At 31.3% G+C, this 12,968-nt stretch overlaps 1 protein-coding gene across 6 annotated transcripts in view; it reads left to right on the forward strand.

The window, feature by feature from the left end:
* LOC142321524 (tudor domain-containing protein 7-like) overlaps positions 1 to 12,968 on the forward strand; it is a 217,360-nt gene that overhangs the window by 98,619 nt on the left and 105,773 nt on the right. For all 6 annotated transcript variants that reach the window (XM_075359715.1, XM_075359681.1, XM_075359705.1 and 3 more), the window contains one exon: positions 10,991 to 11,194. In XM_075359715.1, the coding sequence (XP_075215830.1) occupies positions 10,991 to 11,194 (204 nt within the window). The remainder of the gene's footprint in view (positions 1 to 10,990; positions 11,195 to 12,968) is intronic.

The following is a 12,968-nucleotide window of genomic DNA, read 5'->3' on the forward strand; positions in this document are numbered from 1 at the left end:
GCAATTTTTCCTTGAGTTTGAGCCGCAGTGTGGGGCCAAGCATTGTTGTGAAGCAGAATGACATCTGGGATGGAAATCGACGTCTTTGTTGACAATATGCGAGTTCTGCTGTGTCTAAAAGTTGGCAGTAGTATTCAGAATTCACTGTACAATGTTCATGGAGAAAATCAACTTGTAGAACTCCTTTGAAATCAAAAAAATACTTTCCAGCTGGTAGTTGAGTTTTGACTTTACTGGGTGCAGTTTCTCCCTTTTTTTTGTCTCCATACTTCCCTGTTTTAATTCTGGGATGTAATGGTGCATCCAAGTTTTATCACTGGTTATGATTCAACACAAAAAAAATTCTCCTTCAGCTTGGTAATGAGTCAGCAACTGCTGGAACACCTGTAGACGATACAGCTTCTGATCTTTGGTGAGAAGACGAGGGACCTATCTTGCTGCCACTTTTTTAAATCCAAGATTTCCAGTAATGATTGCCTGAGCATTGCCATAGCTTATTCCGATTTCAGAAGCAATATCTGCAATTGTTAATTGATGGTCATCTATCAATAAGGCAATAAGGTGGAGGGCCATGAGAACATTTTCAACAGTAGCACTTTTCCTTTGGCAACTTTGGTGACCTTCATTTTCAACTAGTTCTCGTCATTTCTGAAAACTGCTTATACCAACCAAACACTTGAGTCTTTTAATGTGTATTGTCCCTGAACTGTGTCTGAAGTCTTCTCAAAATTTTGGATGGTTCATATCATCTGCTATGAGAAATTTAATAATAATAATAATATGTTGCGCAAAGCACGATGATACCTCCTACTCTGAAATTGTGATATTGATTAGAAAAAAGTGTGAACTGCTTTCTAAGAGTGGGATCCCCTCCACGCATCCCTACGTATAACACTGAGAAGCCACGCCCCTCTCCATTTGCCATGTATCAACGACAACAAAAATTCTGGTTTATATTTATTCACTCTTGTATGACACAACTACAGGTAGACTTCTACAGATAAACTCTGAATTTAGATTAATTTAGTATGATTTTGCAAGAAAAAGTCAGAAATCTCAAAATAGAATACAAAAACCTTTACCTGATACTATCAATAGAACCTTCCAGAAATCTGTTTAAAAAACCCATACTAGGTATGGGATCATAGACTAATTTTTTAATTGACTAATTAGTCTGCGACTAATTTCTATATTCGACTAATAGTAGTTGGACTGTTTGTTCAAGTTGAGTGAACGCACAACCAATGTAAATAATGCGTAGTCGAAGACTGAATTCAACTAATGTTAGTCATTAGTTGGAAACAGTAAATAATAAGGCGTACCCATATGCAACTCAGATGATACTTTGCCATATCACTGAGCAATTGATTACAAATAAATCATTCTCTTCCATCATTAATATTCCATCACAGTTTCTTTTTATTTGCGTAATTAAAAAGTCGTATCTTCTTATTTAGTGCAACATACCTTATACAATACGGCATGTTTAATTATCATTTGTTATTTATATTTGCTGATCAGTAATAATCTTCTGCAATTATTTAAAAAAACTAAACTCATTATTTTATATCTTTTAGTTTAGTTTATTAGGTTTGGTACATAAGTAAGATAATTTTTTTTCATAATTAAAAGTAAGTTGGTCTGCCCCTCTGGTATAATTGTTTATTAGTTGCTGTCCGTCCCATTACAATTTTTTATTTTTAAATTGAATAAAAGATCCAGTATTTGACATTTTTTTGAGAACAATTCCCCACAACAGCAATACGTAAAGTATGTAAAAAAGAACTCAAAAGATTCCTAAAACGAAAACACATAGGAGTTTATGAAACTGGAATTGTACAACCTCAATCCCAAAGCTGATTCTGAAATCACTGAATGTTTCGATGCCATGAGAGAGCCAAGATCTTCAGAAAAACGTTGAAAGATTGCAAATAGCGAGGGTAATCTGTTCATGGTATCCACATCAACTTCCGTGTCTCCTTCTGTTATCTATGTAATTTTTCATATCTTCTAGAAATTTAACCCAGTCATTTCTCCAATACAAATCTAAAATTTTTTTTTGTAATGAAAGTTAATAAAATTGATATTTGTGGCAGAAATGATTTTCAAAAATTTACAGCTCCTATTTGTTGTACAAGAAGAAGAAGAAAAAGAAGGGTTTTAAAGATTGTTAAAAGAACTCTACCCACACTCCACCTTGCTGAGCAGGGAAAATTAATGAATTCTACTCTGCCAAACATTTACAAAAATGCAAAATCAATGCTTAAAAAACATTAAAGAAAATTTCTAATTTCTCTACAATGAATGTTTGGACATCAAGAATATGGTTCCTTTTCTGACCATACTAGTCATGTTTTTGAACTAGAACTGGCAGAGTTAATATCCTTTTTATGTACAAAATAATTGCATGAAAATCGTACAGGCTAGTATTTGATGGAAAAATTAAAAGAAGTTTTCAATGAATGTTATATTAGTAATAAAATTGTGCCAGTGATTTCGAACGAGGTCGCTAATATGAAATGTTCTGTAAAAAATTTAGGCTTAATATAGTAGCAACTGTTGCGATTTCACAATGTGATGGGCTAACAGATTTAATTAAAACATGTAGCAATATTGTATCTTATTTCAAGCACAGTGTAGTTGCAGCTGGTAATTTGAGACTAGTACAGTTACAGACAGGGGAGAAAGAATTAAATTAAAAGCTGATGTTGTTACAAGGTGGACTTCAACACGTGTGATGTTTTGAAAGGTTAATAGAACTGAAGGAACACCTGTCCGCTGCATTTGCAGCATTGCTGAAAAGTCCAAAATCTATAACAATTGTTGAATGGGGTATTTTAACTGAATGTGTAAATTTACTTAAACTATTTGAGCTTATAACTACAGAGATAATTGCGGAATATTATACCATCTTATCAAACATTATTACTCTCGTTAGAGGGATTGTTTGTGCATAGTTAATCAGAAAACTGTGACTTCTTCCTTAGGCAAAAAATTAAAAAAAATGTTTAGTTTCTGGGATTTGCAACCACTTGGGAAACATGGAAAATATAAACTTATTGCATCCACAATACTTGTAGATCCATGGTTCTAAAAGCTGCTTTTAGGAATGACAGCAGCTTAAAACATGCGATAGATTTGTTGAGAAATGAATTGTGTTTGCTATTAAAACCAGACAAAAACTGCAGCAGTCAATAGCTGAAAAACTGAATGGAAAAAGTCATCGGATTTATGGAATATTTTAGACAGTAAAGTTAAAGAAGTTTCAAAAAGTGTAAAATCTTCTAGCAATTCTTAATTACTCTGAGGCAATATTTTGATCAACTGTATGAGAATAGGCACATGAGTTAGCAACATTCTCACAGTTGCTAATGTAACTACAAAATATTTACACATTCCTGGAACCTTTATACCGTCTAAATGAGTTTTCCTCAAAGCAGGCCAAATTCTTTCAGAGAGAAGAAAATGGGTTAAAACAAAAAATACTGACATGCTAATTTTTTTTAATAAAAATGTATAGAAATAGATTGCAGAAACACCTTTCATGGTAATTTATCTAATAACTAAATTTTTTATTTTACTTCTTATATTTTTAAAGCTATTTCTCATTTCTATTAGTAGTATATGCATACTGTTCTTTTAAATCACTATTTGTCTGATTTAATTACAGCGCTGTACTTTTTCAGTTAAATGTAAAAGATGAGCTACGAGTTAGAAAATTTAAGTACAGTGTAATAGCTGACTTTTTAATTTAGTAGTATCTCATTAACAGACTTATTTACGTGTTACTATCATTAATGGAAAAATGTCAATAAGCAAATAAATTAACAGATAAGTAATAAATATATGTTAGTTTAATTGTAAATATATATTTTTATAAAAATTGAGAATTTGTTACATAGAAGTACAGTTTCATTTAAATCATACCCCTGCATTTAGAATATTTTCCAAACACAAATATACCGCAGAATTTAAGTACTGGTACAGGTATGTAACTCATACTGTGAAATTAGGTATAATGATGGTATGATCTTATGGTGGCATGGCATGTTGAAAGGCAGTTTTTTTTAATAAGCATATTTGCTTACACAGTATTGTTCATAGCTGGTGTATTTAAATTAAATGTGTGGAGGTGACTGAGTGATGGGGAGATGGTGACAGCACAGGGGGGAGGGCTAATGCTAGATTGTTTGGTATGGGATGAAAATGAAAAAATGTTTCTATAGGGGTTAATATTTTTGATGTAACGACTAATTCAGTGCAAAAGCAGTTTATTTGATCAAATTGTTTATGTGATTGTGTCAGAAGTGAATATTGTCAGAGTGTTAGTCTTAAGCAACAATTAGTTTTCAAAATCAATCTACTAATATTTATAGTAAATTAGTCTACTAATTTTAATAATCGACAAGTCAGACTAATTTTACTTAAACTACTCCCATGACTAACGTACCGTGTTTATGCGTAAATTCCTAGTGGTGGGAATACTTTTCTGTCTTCTAAGTTTTTATTTGTTTTTCTGTTTAACTTGTTAATCTTTTCAAATAGGTGCTGAAACTTAATGATTACTTGTTTGACTTGCTAAGATTCATTAGAATACACAAAGCTCTTGCTTTCTACAAAAACCATTTATATACTAATCTTATTAAGCCTGGCTCTTCAGTATAGAATCATCTTAATGTATTTTGGATGAAACAATTTTATGGTTTAAATAATTACCTGACATTTTGAGAATTTAATAGTTTATTTTACAGTAATTATCATTGCTTATAGTATTTTCTGAAATCTTTGACCTCCCTTTTTTCTTTGTTTAATAGCTTTTTATTGTGATGTTCATTTCAGGGTAGGTGTAAGGCATCATTGAAGGCAAAGATCATTGAATAAAAAAAATGTGATCACTCGTAATTGTTGACTTTACTAAAGTGTATATTCTCTTTTAAGTAAACAGTTTGCTAATGAATAATCAGTCTGTTTTGGTTGAACAAACGTTTACTTTTGTGCAAGTGGTGCATTGGAAAAAAGTTTGAGCAACCTGTCTGATGTCTTTAAAGTTATTGTTGTTTCTTAAGTTTTAACTTGATTGTTGTGCAATATTCCATGATTCATTGCTCATGTTATCGGCATGCTCTGCGAATAATAAATAAAACTTAGCAAGACCATTGTACCTTTAGGGTTTTTTTAGCTGGTTTTTGTTTTGTTAATTTTTATTCATTTTTTGTAATTGTTTTACAATAAAATAGGTATTTTTTTTTTTTTTTTTTAATTTTACATAAAAGGGATTTTAAAGAAAAGGATTGAAATTTTTGCATACCTTTAAACTACTATATAATTTTTTTTTTAATTTTCCAAAGCTTTATTTATAATTTACATTATTTACTTTTAATACAATTACTTAGAGTGAATTTTTAAGATGAAAACAAGGACAGGAAAAAGGATTGGGATCGTTAGTAGTTATTTAAATATTTAATAGAGCTAAAATATCGCCCCCTTTTTGTTCGCCTATGATGCGTATCTCATCATAGTCTTCAAATTGGTGAATTTAATCCAATTTGTTGTAGTCACCTTCACTGAGGGGATCATCCAGAAATTCAAAAGCATCATTTAAATGCTTAAATATTATGCTGAATGAAAACTATTGTTTTTGTTATCTTCTCTATAGATACCCTTACAAAATTCATTAATAACGGAAATCGCATTTTCAACTATTCAAACGTTCTCTCAATTGTCACTCTAGAATGAAGATAGTTGAAGTGCATCTGTTGTTGATGTTGTGGTACTTGAAATTGTGTTAAGAGCCAAGGATTTATACTATAACCACTAACTTCTAGCAAGCGATATTTTCCATTAAATTCAGAAATTTTTCTGTTCACTGCACTCAGTCTGTAAATTTTACTATCATTCACACTCCTTGGCCATTGTACCATCGATGCTAATGATCCTTTCATGAGCATCAAAAGTAGCTTGGACATTTACACTTGCGAAACCTTTTTGATTGATGTATTCTTCTTTAAAGCAACTTGGCTTCTTTATTTTGAAGTGTGTTCAGTTGAGGGCACTGATAGTTGTAGATATTTGGAAATGTGTTCGTCAGCTTGCTTCCGCTTTGTCCATTTTGTTTACAGAAAATTTTATTTGCTCATCTGCATGATTCTGATACAGAATCAAAAGTTTTGCATACTGAGCTTTTGTGTAGACACAGCACAAAAATACTTTCATCTTATTTCAAGTTAATGCTCTGCCACAAGTTTTGTGAGTTTCTGGTAAAAACGTTTCATACAAAAATCAGTATTTTAAACTTTTAAACCTTAGCAGTTGTTATATAATCGTGGACTTATACCTTTCTTCTTCTATAGCATTTCACCTCATGGATATTCATAAATGTGGTCATGTTAGATAGAATGAGATAAAAAGAAGTATAAGTAATCGCTGTGAAGCAACGCTTGTACCCTACTTTAAAAATGAAGGTCTGATTACTCAAATTAAAAGCCTTGTTTTTATTCAACCCAGATTGAGTGATCACTTGGAAAACGTCAATGTTGGGAAGCATTCACTTGCAAGGGAATAAACTCTTTAAATTAAGTATTGCCTTACATTTTTTATTTAACCCAAATGAAGTGATTACTTAAAAATAGATCAATATGAGTAATTTACTTAAATTTTTTTTCAACTGTCTAAATGTCTGCCTTAGATGAAATTTTGATAAATATTCTGAAGATTTCTTTTTATTCGAATGGTAAATAGAGATCTAAACTTTGTAGATAGAACCTACTTATGAAGTTGGCATTTTGAATTGATTTCTGAGACTTTCCCTTACATTATACTGGCTTCATTTCAATTTGTCGTTGATATTGTAATCTTTGAATTTACCATTTTCTTTTGGTTTTTTTAATAGTATATTATCAGTTAAAAAATTTTTGTGTTCTATTTTGTTGTATGCGATGAATGTTTATTTAAATATTGAACATAAATTGGAGGGAGCATAGAACTTTTGTTTTATGAAAATTAATATTTTTATGTTTTTTCTCTGTTTATCTAGTATTACAGGAAATAATTAAGTTTGTGTTTTAGCATAATAAAGGATTCAGGTTTAGCAGCTTTTTTGTACATTTTTTAAATATTATCAATAAAACAGTTGTAATTAATTGTATATTTTTTAAATAACTGAAAATGGAGTATTCAGGATATTATCAACTCATAATGCATAGATTTTTTTGTTTTTCATTAAAATTCCCTACTATTGTATAGTTGTAGATTTTTGTTTATTAATGATTTTGTCAAATGTTTTCTATTAAGAAAAATCTCATTCAAGCAATGCTGGATCCATTATCCCTTAATACTAAATTATATACCAGCTGTTCTGGGATGTATTCGTCGAACTTCAGAAACTGATTCAACATATTAAGGACATATTTGCCAAATTAAAGGCATTTTAAAGATATTATTAAAGACATATTTGCTCAAATATGTCTAATCTTTAAGTCTCAAAGTCTTTAATATTCAATATCTTTATTTTGAACAAAGTGACACCTATTTCATAAAAATCTGTTGATAAACAATTAAGTTATTGCAGGCAATTAACCTGGCAGTACACTTGCACACAGTAATGCAGGCTAATAATTTTTTGCCTGATTTATTTCCTCTACTAAATGTAATAAAAATTATTAATAATAAATATCATCTTGCATTACATTGCGCAAGCATATTACTGTGTTAGTTGTCTGCATTAACTCAATTGTTTGGTAATGGATATTTTTAAATGAGGTGTCATTTTGTTCAAAATAAAATGCTTAATAAATTTTGAAAAAATAAAAAATTGATCAACCAAATAATTACAAAGATATTGAAGATTAAAAAATTAAGATGGTTGCCATTTTGATGTTTTGAAAGGTGAAATTTTCAAAATTTTTATTTTTTAAAACAAGACACCAGTATTAATTAGATTTACCATAATTAAAGTAGGTTTCCCCATTCCTGAGAAATAATTTTTTTTTGTTAAAAATCAAAATGGCATCCAGAAGGAAAATAAACCAAAATAGGACTTATGTCTGTATGAACCTTTTTGCTCATTTTGGTGTCCAGAATAATTTACTGAAGTTCAGCAAATATCCCAGTATATATATATGAACAGTATAACTGAGATGTGTGTGTGTGTGTGTGTATATATATATATATATATATATATATATATATATATATATATATATATATATATATATATATATATATATATATTCACACAGAGTGAGAGAAGGGGTTCAAAAAAGTGTACTTACTGTTAATAATTAAATAATATCTAAACAAAAAGACTTACATGCACTAATCTAATGTGTAATGTAGTGAAAGGTATTAAATTTTTTGTGGTAGGTGAAGCTGGCAATCTATGCCGTTGGTGGTTGAATGAGCCAGTCATATTAGCCAGTGCAGCAGAAGACAGTAGAGTAGCAACAATGGCTGAGGTTCACTTATTGTTTGTTAAATGCAAGGCTGTACTGGAAGTACAAAACATTCACGAAATACAACAGCAGTGGCAGAGAGAGTTTAAAGATGTGCACAAGGAAAGATTCGGCCAACCACAAACAGCTACAAGTCCAGCATCCAGTGCTGCAGTGTTGCAACATTTCATCCGATCACCGCAAAAATTAGTTAACCAGGGAGTGTGCACAAGTGGGATGAGCTGGTCAAGTGTAAGATGCATTCTGAAGAGTGCAAAGTGGAAAGTGTACATTACACCAGCATATGATGAATGAGTATGACCCAGATCGAAGGATGGAGTACTGTGGATCGAGTACACATGGTTGGCAAGGATGAGGAATTTGCAGGGAACTTTGTGTGGACTGACAAGGCACAATTCAAACTTCAACGATACTGTGAACCACCACAATTTTGTCTACTGGGCTCATGAAAATCCTCACGCTCATGTGGACAGGGCAGTGAATCTACCAGAGATTACTGTGTGGTGTGGTGTGATTGGTCCCTTCTTCTTCAAGGGTACCATAACTAGTGAAGTGTATCTTGATATACTTCAGACAAGGATTCTGTCTGCCATCCAAAATGTGTATGGTGATGAACTTTTTTACTTACAACAAGATAGAACCCCACCTAGCTTCCATTGAGAAGTAAGGTTGTACTTCGATAAAACTCTACCTGGATGGTGGGTGGGTCGAAGAGGTGCTGTTTAATACCCACCTTGGTCTCCTGATTTAACAACTCTGACTTCTACCTCTGGTGGACCATCAAGAATGACATGTACCGATGAAAATCAGCAACAATCAACTAGCTACGTGAAGAATCATAGTGTCATGTGCTGTCATTACGCCATATACACTAACAACCACAGTTCAGTGTGCAGTTTGGTGCCATGGGCATTGTTTAAAAGCTGCTGGTGGTTATTTCAAACACATACCTTAACCCTCTGTATCAAAAATTGTCATAAGTCAAATTTATCACGAGATATGGACTAGCAAACAGCAAGCACATTTTTTGGACTTCTGTGTGTGTGTGTGTGTATATATATATATATAATTTAGTAAGAAATAACTGCATGAATTTCATTTGATAGTGTATCACAACTGTTTCTACTTATCCATCAATTAATTTATTCTGAATTGTATACACAGTATGTCTGAAAAGTTCCTGAACTGAATTTCTGTAGTCGATACAAGTAATACTATCTCTTCGACACCAAGGAACTATGCACTACGATGTCTGATGAGTGTGTGTATAAAATTTCATCATGGTTCGTCACTCCACTCTGTATAAAATTTTATGTTCCACTTCAAAAATCTTTCGTTGAAACTTATTTATGATACTGCAAGCATTCGGTGATGAAGCCACATCTCATACTAAAACACACTTAGTAGAGAGTCATTAGATGACAAATAAAGCGGGAGGCTGTCAACAGCTGTTCATGATGAAAACGTTGTCAAAGTGTGCGCACAACTGGTCAAACTGTAAACTCTAATTTCTGTTTGGACGTAATGAAACACCTGATGTGTTTCATTCGTCGAATCCAGCCTGTGTACTGGTATCCGGGCTGTTGGGGTCCCTTGCATGACAATACCTAGGCACACAAGGCAAGAGTTTTAACATGTTATGCTGCAAATCAAATCACTGTCTTATCCTACCCACCCTATTCACCCAACTTAGCTCCAGCAGACTATTTTTTGTTCCCGAAACTCAAGTTGAAGATGAAAGGCCACTTTTTCAACGACATTCTGGCCATTCAACAGGCTTGCACTGAGCAATTGAAGGTGATTACACAAAGTGATTTCTCCAGAGTGTTTGATGGGCTGTAGTGGTGTTGCAGCGAGTATATAACTAGAGAAGAGTTCTATGTAGAGGGCTGATTTGAGTAAATTTGTTTATCTCTAAATCTGTATTTTTATTTAATTTAGTTCAAGAACTTTTCAGACAAACTGTGTATGATAATAGGTTTTATAATGTTATAAGAAGGCACTGTAAATTAATAATATTGTAGGTAGTGATATTGTATTATTAATATTGTAGGTATAAATTCATTACTGTTTAAATCTAAATAAATAAATAATTGTGTGTGTGTATATATATATACTGCATATAAATGAGAACATTGGAATTTATGTATTCTTTTGTTAATTGTTTTTGTGGAAATTATGATCTTAATTTCTTAATGTTAAAATAAAGTTTTTGGTTTATTAATCTTATCTATTTATAACCTTTATATTTACATACAGTTAATATAATAGTTTGGACTGTGTATCTTTGTTAAATGACTATGAGCAGAGTTAGTCTGTTTTGTCAAATCTTTGTTAAATGTAACATTCTAAACTCAATTTAGTGTTTGATAAAGTAAATTTTCATAAACCATACTTTAAGTATATCACTCTATAGTTACACTTAATCTAGCAAGAACTGTAATAATTTTTATTTGGGTTTTACGTGTTATAAAAGCTGTTATTGTATAAGTTATAAATTAAAAATTTTTGTAGATTTTATATTTATTTTCTGAACTTAGGATAATTATCCTGATTACAATATGGAAGTTGCTCCTTGGAATAGAAAAAAACCAGGGACTAGCAGAGTTACTGCTTCAGAAAACGAAACTTTTATATTAAAACTGCATAAGTTTTCTATGGAAAAGGGTTGGCCAGAACCTTCATATAAAATTCTACCACGACATCCAAAGAATGAAAGACCTACTTATGGATGTCAAGTAGAGGTAAGTCTGTTTTTATTGCATTATTTAATATATTTGTTGTTATGGTTTTGTCACTTAAGTTTCTTTTTCTTAATCTCACCAATTTTTCAAAATAATAAATTCAGCTTTCCGGAAGGTATTGTGTTTATTATGGAATACAGTATCTTGTATTTTTGTAAATGGAATGCTTTTACATGTTTGTATTTCAAAAATGCTGAAGTTCAGATATTTCTGGCAATATCATAATGTTAGAGAATAATCATATTTTATACTTGAAAATGTTTATTTTAATCAATTGCAACAGGTTTGAATGGAGAATGATTTTTGCGTATGTATCACATGATTTTGTTCATTCTTTGTTGAAAAATCATGTTGCAGATTTTATTAACAGTTTTTAAGATTTATATTATTTAGCTTAATTTGTATTATGAGTTATTGATAATTCTCTAACAGAGTACAGTACTTGCATTGTAAAAGTGTTTTACAAGTCTTTTTTATTAGATATAAGTCCTGACTCACACCAATTTGCTTCATTTTCTGTTCACACATTAACAGTTTGGTATCAATCTTGTAAAGATGTATCTTGTGTTCAACTTATCGTACAGAAGATGAATGCACTACTGTGAAATTTGTGTAGAATGTTAATTCATCAGTTATTATTTGATAGTTTTCCGTAATAATGGAGGCTGTGTTAATCTCATTCATTGTGGTTGTTTGCCCAAACTACTCTGGATTGTGATTGAAACTGTTTAAAGCAACGAAATGTGATAAGTTGTGGAAGAATAATTTCACTATAAACCTGCTCCATTATGTGTGCTTCCATGGCAGATTTCTGCAGACAAGCAAAATTTCAAAACTGCACGTTACTCATCATAAACTGATTCCATTTTCCTTACGTGACTGTCAACCATGTTTGCATTGTTGGTACACTGCTACTAGATGTGTGCATTATATCCCATAAGAGCTAGTTTTCCCACTAAAACTTGTTCATCACTATGTGCACGGCATGCTATAAATTAAATTTATTCTCATTACTTATTAACTAGCAGTGGTAGTATTAAGATTCTTGGCAAAGTGATGGTAAACTGCATCAGGTTGAGATAATGTTTTTACAAAAACTAAAACATCAAGTAATAGCATCCTGTGAAAGAATAAATGTCAGTGGCCAAAACCTAATCTAATAAAACTGGTACTCTTGTGTCACTGATTAAACATCACCTATGCATTAAAAGACACATTTAAAAATGTATTCTACTATAAAGCTTCACATTGAAAGACTTAGAACCAAGACAACATATCTGCTTGCATATACACTTAATAGAAGGTTTTTGAAGTAATTAAATAACAATACGAACTAAATGTTATGCGGTTATTTTTAATTTATTCTGTAATCTAAATTTAGCCTTTTTCATATTTTCATCTTGGTTTTTTTTTGTCAGTTGTAAAGAGGAAATAAAATATTAACAGCAGTATTTGCAAGTGTTATTAAATTTTTTTTTTTTAAATTATCATTATAATGATGATGATAATATTATATTATGAACAAAGGTAAAAGTTCACCATATATTGTTAATAAACAGAAAGATAATACACATTTTGGTAATACATACATATCATTGTTGGATAAAGTTTCATTTGTCAATAAAAATGTTTTATTGTCCTTCCTTCTGCTTAATCATTTCGCTATCTTATATGAGGCTCTTCTGAAATATGAGTTATTCCCAAATAGTAGAAAATTGATCAGAGATAACATCGGTTACTAGTTTGAATCCTGACACGTCACTAGAAATCGTTG

The sequence above is a fragment of the Lycorma delicatula genome, chromosome 1 (genome assembly GCF_047948215.1).
Source record: "Lycorma delicatula isolate Av1 chromosome 1, ASM4794821v1, whole genome shotgun sequence".
NCBI lineage: Eukaryota > Metazoa > Arthropoda > Insecta > Hemiptera > Fulgoridae > Lycorma > Lycorma delicatula.